The 16,800-nt window shown below is 44.7% G+C and overlaps 1 protein-coding gene across 2 annotated transcripts in view; it reads right to left on the bottom strand.

Moving 5' to 3' along the window:
* Positions 1 to 16,800, bottom strand: part of LOC135896443 (nuclear pore complex protein Nup153-like) — a 139,550-nt gene that overhangs the window by 59,596 nt on the left and 63,154 nt on the right. For both annotated transcript variants that reach the window (XM_065424816.2, XM_065424817.1), the window contains exons 8-9: positions 4,909 to 4,984; positions 2,338 to 2,640 (exon numbers count right to left, since the gene is read on the bottom strand). In XM_065424816.2, coding sequence (XP_065280888.1) covers positions 2,338 to 2,640; positions 4,909 to 4,984 — 379 coding nt within the window. The remainder of the gene's footprint in view (positions 1 to 2,337; positions 2,641 to 4,908; positions 4,985 to 16,800) is intronic.

The following is a 16,800-nucleotide window of genomic DNA, read 5'->3' as shown; positions in this document are numbered from 1 at the left end:
GCGCCCATGCGTACAGCCAGAGCCGTCCAGGTCTTTCGGCTCGGTGCTCGAACCTGCGGTGGGTCTATCGCCGTGCGCCGTCGTGCCGCGTCGTGAGGCTCCACTTCTCGGGGGCCACTTGGCGACGCCGTGCGCGGAGACGTACTGTGAGCCCACAATATTCAATGTAATTATTCTCGATTCGTTATTTACTTCGATTCGAATTCACGTATTCAATGTTCTCGAATTATTCAGTGCTCCCGAATAGGCAGCCGGAAGTCACGGATGGCCGGTACAAATACACATTTAAGAGGCTATGCTTATACATTATGGCTGCCATACAACAACCATAAATTTCGAAGGGTATATGTTTTTGCATATGTTTTTGCAGCAACTGCGGTTTCGTCTGCAGTTGTTGCAGTGAACGGTAGTTTCGTTCTGACTCTGTGCGTGCGTCGGCCGCGGTTTCCTCTGTAGCGATCGCGGCAAACAGTTGTTTCACTTTGACTCGGTGCAAAGCTGTCGAAAAAGAAAAGCACCGACTACATCGTGATGGACGTACGACCTGTTGGCAATCAAATCACTGGCGAAAAAATAATCGTGATGAATGCGTGGTAGTGCAAATGAAGGCATGCGCCATCGCCATGCTGCAAAGGAAGTCGCAAGGCCTTTATCGCTGCTGCTAGAGAATCAGTCACAAGATGACAAGAATTTCAGCTTCCGCACTGCTCTTGTGCAAAATAGGAAAGGATTTGCTCCTTCATTTACTAACAAAATCCTGTTGACATAGAAAGCATTTGATTATTGCTTTCTGGATATGCTCGAAAATGTGACATTCGGTTAATTCGAACTTGGGACATTTTCTTTCGGCCCCGTGAAATCTGAATTAAAGAGGTTTTGCTATAATAATCTATATATATTATTCGAACTATTCAATTCAGAATTATACGACCGAATCACTATTCGATTCAAACCTCAAATTCACTATTCGCCCATACCTACTTAGTTGCCATACATGATTGCATTCATAGCGGCCGCAGTTTCGTCTGTGGCGGTTGCGACAAACAGTATCTTTTTTTTTAACTCAGTGCGAAGTTGTCGAAGATGAAGAGCAACATCTACATCACGATGGGCAGCGACCTGGCAACACTGGTGAAAATATAATCGGGATGTGCGCGCGGTAGTGAAAAGCATCTCAGATGAAAAAGTGCACCGCAGCCGCTCACTAGATGAGAACTGTAGCCTCCACACTGCTCTTGTGCAAAATAGAAAACAGGATTTGCTGATTCATTTAATAAATAGAAGCATGTTGACATAGTATGCATTTGCTTATTGTTTTCTTGATACCCTCGATAATTCAACATTCAATTAATTCGGACATTTTTTTCGGTCCCGTCAAATTCGAATTAACGAGGTTTCACTGAATGTGCAGTTTCTTGCAATTTTGACGAATAAATAATACACAATGACATTATCTTTTTCAACAAGACCAAGAAAAATGCAATAGGCATTCCTAGTATCATATCTTTTTAGGAAATATTGGTGCAAAATATGGAGATCTAAAAAAAATTCTGCACATATACAAAATTTTTGAAATTTGTCATGACAGTTAAGGGGTTAGTGGGGGGGGTCGGGCACATGCAATCACGCGTTCAATAATGGCAGTGCCCATGCAGCAGTGCTGTGAACGGTCTATAAACTAATACCATGTTGGATACTGCATTATTGTCTTCCTTATAGCAGCAGGAAAATACTCCATTGAAAGAAAGCATGACCAACAAAATTTCATTGTCACTTCATTATACGTACATGACAATTCATGATACCCAAGTTCATTATATCAGGGCTGGACTGCCACCATCTAAAGGAAACACATATGTTTGCATGCATGCGCACACACAAATTGCACTTTTCCTAACAGAATTGAATTATGGGGCTTTACATGCCAAAACCACGATTTGATTATGAGGCACACCGTAGTGGGGGACTCGAGATTAATTTTGACCACCAGGTAATCTTTAACGTGCCCCCAATGCAAAGGACAAGGCCTTTCATAACCAAGGGCATCACTCAAGAGCAATACAGAAATACTGAAAAACTCAGTACAGTAGCACCACAATGCTAGAAGCAGATACACATTCCAACAACAGACTGACTTCGTCCTCGTAGCAACTCAATTTCCAAGCCACGCCAGACCAATTACAGTGCAGACCACTTATAGGATGCCGGAGTTGAAATATGCACACTAAAGCAGTATCACACCATAAAAAAAAAAACAATTTTCAAAGCATGAAAAACACATGCGAAGCATGAAGACTAAGCAGCCACATGTACAACTTATAATGCAACAGTGCGCACCTGGTCTCTTTGAGGTCGTGCCAGCAATCCAGCGCTGGAGCTGGCCAATGCCTCTGGCTTGCTGAAGGTGAATTCAGTGACTGTGCCAACATGGCCAGAGCTGGTACTGCCAGTGTTACCAGTGCTTGCCTTGCCACTGCTGTTGCTGGCGAGAGCAGCTTGAGGGGGAGCTAGTGGCGCTTGTGGTGGTGGTGGTGGTGTTGGTGGTTCGAGCTTGAAAGAGAAGGTAGGAAGGCTCGAAATGGGTGGAAGAGGCACTGCGGGTGGAAGCTCTTCCTCTGACTGAAGTGGTGGTCCACTCATCTGAAACACAGATATAATGGTTAAAACAATTTAAAGGGATACTGTTAAACTCTAATGTAAGATTACACTTCTGGATGAGCCAACTTTACCAGAAGTGGTAGCTTGTGTAATGAACGAGGCAAATAGTAACAACACCATAAGTTTCCTCACCATCTCTTTGTGACATCATTAGATTTTGATAGTCCTGCTGTGCACTAGTTCACCGTCTTTCAAAACTGGAAAGAGCATACAGATTAAACTAGGTAAGCTAAACTAAACCATAACCACTTTTGTTGCATTTCTCCAGTACAGAAAGGGCCAAGATACACAAGAATAGCGTGATATCCATGACATTAGGCTAGAATCACCAGTGATACAGTTTAGGTACGAAAATTGGGCAGCCAGGCCTTCATTTGTTCCTATACAAATGCCAACCACGCTTATTTCAAGGAATGAAATTTATGTAGAGTCCTCAACAGAAAATCTGTTGGTCCAAGGCGAGTTATTGTTTCTCCTAAGTGTCCCTTAATTGACTAGTTGCCAAATTATTTCTGCCAAATTATTTCTACCAGCACTATGACATTCAGCTTTTAGATCCCCACACAAGACCTGGAATCTTTAATGTGCTACTAAAGAGAAAAACAAATTGAGCTGTATTAGTAAATTACGATTACCCTTCTGCATTACCTAAACAGCCATCCTTACACAAGAAGGAACTCAGCAAGTCTGAAAAAAAAACAACACCGCCTTGAAGTTCCCGTGCCAGCTTGCCACGACGCCATGGATTTTGATAACTGCTTGGGCCCAGTTAATTTTTTATATCATTGACAATTGACCACAGGTAAACCACAATATAACATTACGGAATTGTCAATGGAAAAAAAGTATTTTAAACTTTTTGTCCATTGAACACCCAGGTGTATTTAGAGCCTCAATATAACGAAGTGTCTTTATACATGATTTCAATATAACGAAATTTCACTGCCCCCGCGAAGGAATACAGACAATAAATGGAAAATCTGGCAGGACGGAGATGGTCAAATGGTTGAATTACAAGCAGCTGCTTTTGAGCGCACCTCTCAAATCGTGTTCTGCATGACCAAGAGAGCAACTGCCAAATCGGAGCTGCATTATCATTTGTATAAACTCCAATTGTAAAAAAAGATTCTATCGCACCCCGTGCACTGCACTGCTGCATGCTTTGGGTGTGAGTGAAAGAGTGTGAGGATGAGCCAAGATGATGGCTTGACGAGTGCCCTCTTGCATTTACCCGCACAGGCAAGGAGAAAGAGGAGGGAGGGGCGCAAGCTCATGGGGACATGATCAAGCATGTGCAAGTGGAGGGAGGGAGTGGGGGGCAGGTTGGCAGGTTGGCACCTATCCATTTCTAGCGTGGCCGTGCATGGCTGTTAACATGGCTGAGTGCATGCATGGCCTGCACGCCCTGCTTTAGAGGGAATCTTCTGTATGTGCATACAGTGGGCATGTCGAGATGGCATGGCATCACGTGTGCTGTCTTCCTGTGCGTTTAGTACTGGAGGTTGCATAATCTCAAGTTTCGGAGCTGAGGCATACGAAGCATCCGTTGCTGGCGTTTTCACGATAGCGTTGTCCTACTGTGGGCGACACTATCAGCCATGGCAGCGAAGTAGACGCCAAAGCGTGGCTAGGTTCACTTCATACTGGGAATTTGAAAATACTGTTAACACTGCATGCAACTGTATCTTTTGCCAACGACTCTCAAACTAAACAAATGATTCCTTTTTTTTTTCATTCCAATTTGCTTCTTCCAGTAGCTCGATAGTTCAATAAAGTGGGCAACCCTTTCCACGTAAAAAAAATTCATTGATGGCTGTACTTATTGCATAAAAAGACAAATTTCAATAGAACGAAATTTCAAAATAACGAAGAAAATTGCCAATTTTACAGACTTCATTATATCAAGGTTTAACTGCACATAATATACTTAAGAAACCAAACTCTGAAAATAGAGCGTTTCAAAATGTTTACTGCATGACAATGGCCCAAATATACAAGAAAAAGCTACTTCTATGACGCTGACCAGCACTGGGGCTTCAACGTGAAATTCAAAAAGTACAACTTGGACCTACACCTTCTATTCTAATGATCAACCTACTATCACAACAATAGTAGTTTATTTTACAGAACACTTTATGAACCTAAATTGATTCAGAGTTTCCCTATAGTGTCCTTTGTCACAGCAAGACAAAACAGGGTGTCATGAATTAGTTAACAAATGAGGACGAGTTGGCACTATCTAAATCTCACCTTCACTGGTGCAGGATGGGCTGTGTGAATAACACGAACCATCTTGCCTCCTCCTGGTGCACGATCAGAAGCTGGCCTACAAGCAACATTGACAAGAATATGAGGTAGCTCTCGAATGCACAAAGCACCTTAAAAAGTGTCCAGCTGGCCAGTGCAACTGCAACACAAACACTGCCCCACACTCAACAAGATATTGCAGATGAGCACAAGAAATAAATGAACAAGGCTTTTAATCCATTACACACCTTGCCACACCGGAGCATTTATTCACTTCGATTCCTTTATGCACGTTTAGTGTCTCGCTTGCTGGCTTTGTCACAAATTTCTTAGAACTTAATGTCCCTATTAATGAAGCAATGCAATTTCACAAACTCACGGGAAGTTCAATGTGCAAGAGTGCCAGCACTCCTGTGAGAGCTTACAGTAGGGAATTGTGCTCGTACAAGTGTATGAGATTAACAGCCCAAACACTGTTGCCAGCCATGCACAATACTATTACAATGCTATTTCTCCAGCCATAAATTTGCCCATCTTTTCTCTGTCATGTGAGAAAGTGGCTAAGCCAACAGACGTGGATGCGATGAAAGGAATGGTACCCTGGCCATTAGCATTACTTTCACAACCCACAGTTCTCGTGAGCGCAGTACCTACCCCTCACTCCCGAAGAGAAAGATCAATTAGACATACTTCTGCGGAAAGCATACGAGCAAGTGCTCAGCCTACCACCGGGAACAGCCACACTCAAGCTAGAAGCTCTAGGAGTCCATAACAGAATAAGAGAAATCATAGACACCAACCTCTCAAGCCAACGAAAACACTTAGCCCTCACACCAAGAGGAAGACCAGCCCTATAGCGCCTAGGCTACCCCACACACAGCAAAGGCCACAAACAAGCAATCTATCTGGCCCCCTACATTCGGGAGCACATCAAGGTAGCCCCTATCCCCAAAATCATGCATCCGGAACATCATGCCAGGCATTGCGAAGCTTGCGCAAGAACCCTCCAGACAAGATATGGCAGTCTCCCCACTACACTATACACACATGCCGCACAGTACCCTCCTTATATCACACCCCAAAAGCAGCCATGAAGGCCAGCATTCTTGACCATAACTTTCAAGAGGAGGTCTCGATGACGGTCTGCACTGCCAGAGCCCTCGAAGTGGAGGAGACAAGCCATTGCCTTGGCCATCACGTTTAATCTAACCAATGAGCACGTCACAATTATTACTGACTCCCAGGCAACTTGCCGTAGCTATACGAGAGGCAGAATATCTTCCATCGCCCATCGACTCCTTAAACAAGCCTCCCAATTCCCAGACCTTGAAATAGTGTGACCTCCAGGACACGAGTCCCTCTGTAGAAATCAGCTTGCGCATGCTGTAGCCTGAGCTCATGACTACCGTGTACCACAAGAGAGGGAAACGGCCCCATCTATGGAGCCCGTACCTTTACAACACAATGCCATACTACAACACAACAGATTGAACAGACGACAATATCCACATCCCCACAAGACCCTTTTACGCGAAAGACACCATAGCATGGCGACAATTACAAACAAACACATACCCCCACTTAGGAAGATTACATGCAATACACCCTACACTATACACATGCAAATGTTCCCTTTGTAACGACTACGCCTCCCTATATCACACCGCATGGGCATGCCCCAACATAAAGGCAATTCTGCAAATACCCAACCCCTCACACCCGAGCAGTGGAAAGCCATGCTGACTAGCTCGGACCCTCGTGACCAGCAGCAACTGGTGCTACAGGTCCGGGAGACAGAAAGAGCCACAGGAGCTTTGGACTGAGGGTGCCTCCCCGCACAAGCAGAAAGACACCTGCTTGTCTTTCTTTTTCTTTTCTTTTTCAATAAATGTCCTTCCTCCTCCTCCTCCATGTTAGCCGGTGCCGCTCATAACAAAGACGAAAATGTGAAACATCCATTCAACCACTGGCAACACAGTGCGAACTTCAGAGCAGGCAACTAGCATGCTCACATGCCTCCATCTTTTATTCATATATGAAGCAGAATTTTTTGGTTGCGAATGCGAGTGTTGAGAAAGGTCTCTTTAGCCTTCATAACATTGCCTGCTATGTATGAATTGGAGTATAGATTTGGATTTTCTTAACTCTTTCGTTACCATGAGAAAATGGTTTTCTTGATAGCTTAAAATTCCGAGCAGGTGCCCCCACCAAATTTCACTGCTAATTTCAAGTTTCCACGCAAATCTGAGAAAACCCCCCCTCCCCCTTCTCCCCGTGCCCTTACTACGCGCCCCCACCACAGTAACACTGGCCTACTACATCCAGTTCACGAAAAAAAGTTTTCGTGGCCTTCTTTCTCTTCTTTTTTTTTCTTTAGCAACAAGGCAACTCGCCGCATGCCATTTGGAGTTCGCAGACCGCCGGCCGACAGCAGTCTAGCAGGCAAAAGGCGAGATCTGCCTGTCACACTGTACAGAGGATCTCCCTGCAGCATAGTGACGTGGGCACTCAGCAACAGAGAAGTGGCCACGGCTACGCTCCTCACACCTGATTGCTCGCCACGGATATCGTTGCTATAGTCGGATGCAACTTAAAGGGACACTAAAGGTTACTATTAAGTCAACGTGGACTGTTGAAATACCATCACAGAAACCTCGAAACGCTTGTTTCGTGCCAAGGAGAGACTTATTTTAAGAGAAAATGCGTTCTGAAGCGTCCGCGTACCTCTAGCGCAGTTCAAATCGCCCGCCCTCTCCGATCGAGGAGTACTGACATCATGGTCTCATAGTGACGTTGCGCCATCGGTGAGTAGAACGGCGTCCGCAGACGGCGCTACGGCTTTTCTTCGCAAAACGCAAACGCGCGGCCAGAAACAGAGCCAAGACAGAGCCGACAGCAAAGCGAAAGCGGGAGTATGCTGGCTAGCGGAAGGAGAAACGAATTACGTCCCACATTACGTCCCACGGCACACGGAGAGTCCGTTTTCGTTAAACTATAGGCTGCGGCGAGCTCGCAGCGTGGTCGGTGTGGTCTGTGAGCCTTTTCGCACTCGCAACAGGGAATAAGAAAGTGCGAATCGACGCAAAACTCGGCCTAGAAACGTGCTTCGCCACAGCCAGGGCTCAATACGACCCAAGCTGGCACGACCCAGATGTCGTTTCCCGCACCGCCACCAGGCGCCGCTACTATACCTCAAACTCCAGCGCAAGACGCCCATAAGCTGGTACTTCATTCTATGACGCAAACTTCGACGCTCGTTGCAATGGACCCTGACACCGACAGATTGGCTCGCGATGGTGGGCTCAACTTCAGCGATTTGAGCACCGACGAGCGCGACCTGCTGCTGAGGGCTCGCACTGCTGGCGTCGTTGCGTACTATGACGGCAGCCTCGACACCGGCTCCCCGGAGCGGGAAAGCAACGAGGGCTTCCCCAACATCACATGGACGTGGCATTCTCGCTGCTTGTTCCAAATGAAAGTTTCGCGAGCCAGCAGAACCCTCACAGCACGACGGGATAACGAAAGTACTGAAACTCCACAGCCTGCGCGGCGCAGAGTCGAGCGAAAACGAAACCTTTCGAACACCCATATTACTGAAGGGTAACGTCAAAATTTTATTTTTTCTTAGAATCGAATAGACGTAGACAAGTAGCATTTTTTTCCGTCTTATAATTGAATGAAATGATATTTTTAATACGAGTAGTTGAGTATTAGTAACACAAATTATGAGGAGTCCTTTCGTCATCAAGCTAGTACCGGAATGTCGCTGGGGGGTCTCAAATCGTGTCATGCATTTACCTCAATTTCTCGGTTACTAAAGCTCTGTTCGCGATTAAATTGACGCTTTAGACGTTCTAGAACATTGCTCTACCACTTTAACTTGAGTTTCTGGTAACCTTTAGTGTCCCTTTAAGTCTGCATTGAAGCCCCGCCCACACCCTCAAAACCACTAGCCAGTGTTCCTCCGTGAGGCTGCAAATAGTTCATATTTCAAACTTTCTCTGCTACATAAGAAATGCAGTAACCACAAAAATAAATTCTAAACGCGTAATTTTATATGTTCTCACTTGTCTGTCATAGTGGAACAGTGAAAGCCCAATTATCTACTGAACTGAAATAAAACACTTGCTTCGCTGCAACTTATTGTCAAGTTTCACTTCAGCTGGCAGTGAAATTTCACAAGTAAAATGAGCTCAGTAGTGAAATGAACTGTACCGCGGAATTTTCAAGAGTGAAATTCTCAGACTCCATAAACTTTGTGCATGTCTGTTGCACACCTCATCGCTTCCACCGATGAAAACAATCAAGAGCAGACGCTCCGGAGGTATCAAGCACGACACCCTTTCAAAAAGGCAGCAAGACGACGATTTTGTTCGCTTCTGTGATTGGCTGGCGGATTAACAATCCCATGTGGTCCATATGCCTTGGTGGCCAACTGCTGTTTTTTGAAGTTGTATCTTACTATCGGCCTTTTCCGGCTCACTTCAAATTTGTGCAAACAGCCGCCCACACTCCCAAGCAGCAAGGTTTTGTTACCGTTGTTGCCGCTTTACCCTCTCCTTGCAATAATTTCACATGAATTTGCAGCACCACAAGCTGCGATGCGAGCATGGCCAAGCCACGGTTGGCTGTCCACCATCAGTAGCGATGTACTGCAGCTGAGGTGAACTTGTTTTGAGAATGACGAACAGCACTAACAAATTTTTGGCTTAACAAAGTTCATGTTAAATAAAATGTTCGATCCATGACCACTGCATTTTTTTCTTGCAGGAAAATTTTGTCATCGCTATCTTGAATTTGGCGCCTCTCCGGGATACACACACAGTTTGCCAGTCATTTCGACTTGCTTGAGGGAGGTGGGGGTGAGGGGGGCGCGCTTGCTCGGAATCTTGCGGTACGTCTCGGAAAAAGATTTTTTGGAACTACAAATAATATTCCAGCATAGCAAATCGTACATAATGAAATGCTCTTCCCAAAAACATATTGCCAAGCGAATTAAATTATTAGGTAGCAAATGAAAATTACAAAAAGCGCCACTTTATGGCCAGTTGATATAAACAACAGTAAAAAGTCATGATATCTACAAAATCATTTGTATCAAACGAAATTCCTAATATTTGTTTCAGATATCCAACCCAGGAATAGTGTCTGAAAAAATAAATGGTCAGTAAACCACCGTTCTTCGAATATAAAAAATAAACCAAGACTAGGAACTGCTTCATCACTCGTGCCATGCGGTGAAGCAGTTCATTTTTATGAAGCATAGGTGCACTCCCAGGGATGGAAGCGGCCAAGGTAGCTTTGGAGCAGCTTTGGAAGCAGCAAATTTGGCACTTTGGAACAGGTTTGGAGCATAAATTGCCCGTCTTGGGGCATAAATACGTGTCTTGGCACAGCACATCTTGGTAAAGGTCAACATGAGTGAAATACTGGCAGATCAATAAAATGTGTTATTTAACTTTGCAGAACACTATAAGGTCACGGTAAATATGTTCCTCGGAAGCCTGAGAGACGATCAAAATTCATGAAACACAGCATGAAACTACAAAGGAAATCTATAGGGGTCTCTAAGAAACCACCATTAGGTGACATACTGGATGTGTTAAATAAATGTACCAAAGAAAAAAAATAACCGAGGACTTTCTGCAAATGCCTACTCTCTGTGTAAACATGATTTTATTAATGCTAGTTGAGTGGGCTTGATTTTTATTTTTTTCCATTTTGAACAAGCAACAAACACTTAAGTTTAATGAGGTAACATCTAGCCTTACTTATTCAATAAGGTGCCAAAGCAAAGGTTGTGGAACACATTGAGGAATGACCAATAACAGCATATATAGCAACCTAGGTATTATGAGGTCCTTTTCTTTTTATACAGAAACAAGAAAAAAATAAGGAAAAGCCTGCATGAGTTACAACAATAAAAATCACGTGGTAATGTATGTATCCCTGCACCAGAAATAAAAGAGGCTTTAGAGGTAAACGTCGTCATTTAGTACATTGTCTATATCATGAACGTGCAAACCTGGGCTGCAGTCTTACAACGGTTCAGAAAGTGAGCCGTTTGAAGATCTTGCTACCTCACATTTGATAAGGACTTCATAAAGATCGAAGATACGCTAAAAAATCTGCCGACACGTCGAGCAAAAAGCACGGACGCTCGTTCCCAGGTCCCAATTTAACGAGAATTGCATAAATCTTTGGTCATGCAATCATGCAATCTTTGGTGCGCAGGAGCTTCACGATCACAGCAGTGTGTTATATTTAACTTTTTTGTTTATTTCACAGGCTTTCTTTTTCTTTAAAGAAAAGGTCTTCAAGAACCCTACGTTCCTTTAAATGCTATTGTCGGTCTTTTCTCAACATCACCCACAACTTCATTTACATATTATTGACCATGTGAATTTATAAATTCAGCTAATTAAAACTATTTATGCACAATGAAAGAAATCTTCACAGTGGCCAACATGAACAACACCCAGCAAGGTACAGAGAAGGCCGTTCGCATAGCCCCCTCAGGTAATTTTGAATTCTTGGAGACCTTCAGTTAAAATACCAGAATACCACAGTATAACCGTGTAGTGACCCACTGGACATTGAATGCTGGCCAGCATTTTACATAGCTTGCCGAGAAAAATACTCTAAGATATTTCTGCAAACAATAAAGGGATAAAAATGTTCACTGGCTTTCCGATCTGCTGTGTCAACCAAACCAATATTTTGAATAAGCTTGATTATTTGGGCTTATTCCCGGTTCCACCACGGCTGCCATAAACCCAATGTAAAATGGTAGCAGATACATTGTGCGCCAAACGATGGTTAATGAACATTTTCGGATTCAATCTGAGCAAGTCGCATCATGAACATCGGTGTTACGAACACAATATCGGAGGTTTGCACTTTTGCCTAACCTTTAATTACGACCACCATTTAGCCAATAAGGTTGACAAATGACAAAACTTAACATGCTTGGCTTGCTCTCCACGGTGGCAAAAGCCTGATTTTGTGTGGTGTGGTGGTGCAGAAAGTAGTGTAGCAAGAGTGCAAACTTGAGCAATGATTACGGTTGCCATTGGATATTTGTGACCCAGAAGCTTGCCGTCGTTTGCCGGCGTGCTGTACTATCATCCAGACAACCGGATGCGGTGCACGTGCGCAACAGAAGTAGAACGACACACACACAGCGTCCGCCAATTAATTGATGCAGATATACCAATACAGCACGAAAGTGAGTACTAAAACGTATAACAAACTGATGAGCTACACACTGAACAAACTGTACAACCTTACTCATTTAGCGTGGCTTTCCTTCACGATTGCCCGTTAAAAATGAGCGCCTATTCAAACCATCTTAAAGGGACACTAAAAGCAAATACTAAGTCGATGTGGACTGTTTAAATACCTTTCCAGAAATCTCGCAACGGTTGTTCTGTGCCAAAAAGGACTTCGTTTACGAGAAAACTGTATCTGAAGGATCCGAATGCCTTTTTCGAAATTCAAATCTCCTGCCACCCAACTGAGGGGAGTAGTGACGTTGCATACGCCATCATCGCCCATTGCTGCTGTCGGCGAGTAAAACGGCGCCCGACAGAGCGGCAGATTCGTCACTGCGGCTGCTTTTCCGTCAAGTGGCGTAGAACGTCCGGGCATCCCGCGATGTCACATGAAGTTGAATTCTCTGCCACTTGCAGTTTGTGCAAATTTTGCGAGGCAGAAAAACCTGCGCAGCATTACGCGATCACGAAAATACTGAAACCCGAAAGCGTGGGCGGCGTAGAGTAGAGTGAAGACGAAGCCTTTCGACCAGCTGAGTCGTTGTCAATGGTCATTTCAATGAGTTCCTTTTTCTAAACATGAAATGGGACTGGACAAGTAGCATTTTATGTTGTCTTATAATACAATACGAGGATGTTTTTTACAAGTAGTTGAGTACTAGTGACAGAATTTAACTGAGGAGTGCTTTCGTCATCGGGCAAGTGCTTGAATGTCCGTGAAAGTGCTTGAATCAGTAGAGCTCTGAGGCCATGCACAAAGATCGGCAGAAATGCACACACGAGGAAGGAGACCGCTCAAGGCTGTAAACAAAACTTGCCTGTGAACAGCTGCGGATCTCCAAGCTAAAAATATTGTTGCCATCAGAGCTTGAACCTGGTTTGCTATTATCTTATCCTTATCTTATCTTATCTTAGCCCTTATCACCAAATTCAAGTGTAGTTGCTGCATAGTTTCGAGTGAGACGCTTTTCTTGTGGCGCGCTCATGCCGACGCCGCCATGGGAACGACTTTCGATAAACGTGCAATAACAGCGACAGTGCCCCCGACCGGGATTGCACAAGCGTAGATTAACCGAAACTCTTGGAAACTGGCTGAAAATGCCAGTTCCACATGTTGGACATGCAGTGGACATTCAGGAATGTGCATTGGTGGAATAAAACTACATGGGACTCCAAACCAAAGCTCAAGAGTGAACAGCTGGCGTAATTTTAAGGTAAATATCGCCGCTCAGCACTGTAAGATGGCAAAGCCAATGGCATCATTTGATTCTTGACTTGCTAGGAATCCTTTGATAACGAAAATTTTCATGTTAGCGCAATGTAATCACGAGCAGCATGCTTTTTTCTCAAGCCTATCAGATGGTGAAAGCCATGCCCCTTTTCGCTGCAACACATGCACATTCATTCGCAATAAAGTCAGTAAAAAATCACAACTTCGCCAGAGCAGGCAAAAAAACTAAATGTACAGCGCCTGGACTAACCACTGCGTGGCACTAACTGAAAAGAAATTGCTCCAACATGTCGAAATTGGAGATGAAAAGCATCAATCATCGGTGAGCTATCTGAATAGATGGGTAACGAAAGACTTTAAAGTTTTCGTGCGGCATAAATGACTACATATACACATGATCAACAATAATCAAACAAAAAATGCCTCCAACAAGACAACTTGTCTTCCTCAGGGCTCCGACAAAGGCACATTCCCTCGTTGAAACGTCAGCACCGAAGGCATCACTTGTTAAACCACTCTTGATCACTTCAAGTGTCCATGTACAAAATAAGCCTCTGCTGTGTCTGGATACACATACACAGGAGCCTATCTCTAATATATAGATTAGTAGAGGCACAAATACTTGATTATACAAATCAAATAGTGAACATTTGAATATATCTCAATTCTATGTGTATTATTTAATTTTTTGAATGTTCAGTATATTTGATGTAGAGACCTTGCAGCCTTTCCACAGCGTGCTGTCTGTGTCATTACAAGGTTCATTCAGGTTACCAGTATTTATTAAAGCAGTAACGAAATAACAGAGGGGATGGTAACAAAAGCAGCAAGTATTTCGAAAAAGCAGGAAAGCATGTGTGAAGCCCAGGCCAATTAGCCGCAAAAAGGCACGCAGATAGTATTGGGTAAGCAAAGACGAACTTGTAGTGCATTACTATGTGCTACAACGGTCCTGTCACAAAAGATGATGAGGACACGCCCAGCACGCTGACAGTGCGCAAGCAGTGGAATCGGCGGAATGAGGCTTCTGCCTGATTGAGCGGGCTCAGCTAGAACACACCATTTGTGGACACCAGGCACCAGCGTATGACTGGTTTTTCTTCACGCACAAACTTACCATATTTACACGATTGTAAGTCGGCCACTTCTTCATAAATTTAAAAATCTGAAGTGGGGGGTCGACTAACAATCGAAACCAAAACATGGCACTGCCAAGAAAGCCAGACCAACGGGTCAATGTAGTTACAATTTTATGTTTGCTATATGGCCCTACCCGTAGCTTTTCACTATCCCGCTTGTTTGTTCGCTTTTCAGAAGGGTTTTTCAACATTTTTGAGAGTTTTACAGAGCCCGCAACACTCGTGAGGGGGTGTCGATAGTTGATGGAAGCGCCGCTGTTCCATTCACGGCAGCACCCTCAGAATGGCGGCGCTTGTGGGGAGCATCGGCAGTTCATGGAAAAGCAGACACCGCTCGCAGGTTTCACTTTGCCTGTTGCACTTAGCCATTGGCTTACCTTTCTCTATAGTTTGACGAAAGGCATTGGTTTGACGCGTTCTACTTGACTGCCGGCTACGTGCTACTTCTATGCTTCCTCAGTCGTGAGTGCTCCAGGCCCACTAATCATTCAGCACTCGTTCACAGCAGCGTTCAAGAGGGCTGCCATCCTTTACGCCAAATAAGCAAATCACTGCGCAGCGGGCCGCAAGTTCGATGTTTCTGAACGGGTGGTGCGAGAGTGGCGACTGCAGCGAAGAGAAATTTTCACTTGTGACGGCAAGTGAGAAATTTCCCACGTGCTGAAGTCTGGACGCTTTCCGGAGCTGTAAGCTAAGCCTGCGGCGTACGTCGCTGAAATGTGCAATTGGTCCCTGCCAGTGAAGTGCGACATGGTCATGAAACAAGCCTGGATCTTCACCTTTTAAGGACCTGCTCCGCCGTGAGTACAACGAGTGGCTGGCAGCAGAAGACCGCAAAATTACGCCAACCGGACCTGTTACGCCAACCGGATTTCGTTAACACGGGTTTCGACTGTATAAGAACAAGTGCAAAGTCTGCTTCCCATGCAGGGTTCTCTCCACACTGGAGGGAGGGGGGGGGAGAGAGAGAGATAGAGATAGAGAGAAATGCTGCCCACTGTACAGTTGACCACAAACCCTTTGAGGAAAAAGGAGGGGGGTACTCAACAATTAAAATTATTCATTTTCTTCCCTGCAAGGTACCCTTTATCACACTGGGAAATATTAGATCAATCAAACAAGAAAGTGAAGTACAGTCGCCGACCGATTTTCCGGACTCCGAAAATTCGGACATGCCCAATTATTCGGTCAGCTTCGCGGCATCGCCATTATCCCCATAGGCCATAATGTATAAGAACTGCTGAAAGCTCGGACACCTTGCAACCTCCCGTCTGATTTTTCGGACACTCCTTGAGTCAACTCGAACGAGGGCATCATGCACCGACTCTGACCGGTGCTTAGTTCGACTTGCTGAACGCCATTTTTGTTTTGAACGGAGCCTCCTTGATGCCCCACGAAGTGGCGCTACTGGAAATCCCCGCTCATCATCATCGTTTCTGCCTGGTTCGATAGAGTGGCCGTACAGCAGTTCCGGTTTCAGCTTAGTAAGCCATGTCAAGACCACGACCTACTGGAGCTCCAGACATGCACAGATATCCGGCTTCTATGGGAGCAGCTTGCGCCCACTTTCGTTCAACCGACAGCCGTAGGTGGCGCTTTTATAACCTGTTCGTCTGCTACGCGGTGGGCGGCTGTGCGGCGTTGTAATTAGTATGGCATCTGTTGTGTAGTGACGAACTGCTTCTCTAGTTGATGATTTTTGCTAACACAGTGACAGTGATGTCACAAGGCTTTGATCGGTCACTTGGCTCCAAAAGTTGACTGCCTGAACCTAAAAAATGTCGGAGCGTGTAGTCCGCTGCTCTCTAAAATAGCGTTAAATAGCCGCTCCTATTGCCTTTTTCAAGCAGATTATTATAAATCACATTGTGTATAGAGTTCGCAACGTACACAACAGTTTCATTGTACACGTTGTAAAATTCGCATCTGTGCTCTTTAGAAACTTGAAGCCACCGTAACGTTCGACGACAGAACGATTACCACTCATTTGAACTCTTAAAAGTTGTCCGTGAATGCGTCGCGAGTTCAAAAAGTGAATTACGCACACAGCTTCGCTGCGTACGTATCTTAAGCACCACCGTTATGCTGCCGCCGTACCACGCAGAAAAGCTAGCTTTACAGTTTGAAAAGAGTTCCGTGACACGATTTTTAAGGCCTGCAGTCCAGCACGTTTTAAAGCACTGGGATCACTTAATTTTTTGCAAGCTTTCTACTGAGCTAGACATCCGACGATATTAAAAACAAGATATGC

Source organism: Dermacentor albipictus, chromosome 6 (assembly GCF_038994185.2).
Source record: "Dermacentor albipictus isolate Rhodes 1998 colony chromosome 6, USDA_Dalb.pri_finalv2, whole genome shotgun sequence".
Lineage (NCBI taxonomy): Eukaryota > Metazoa > Arthropoda > Arachnida > Ixodida > Ixodidae > Dermacentor > Dermacentor albipictus.
This window is presented reverse-complemented; position numbering and strand designations above follow the sequence as displayed.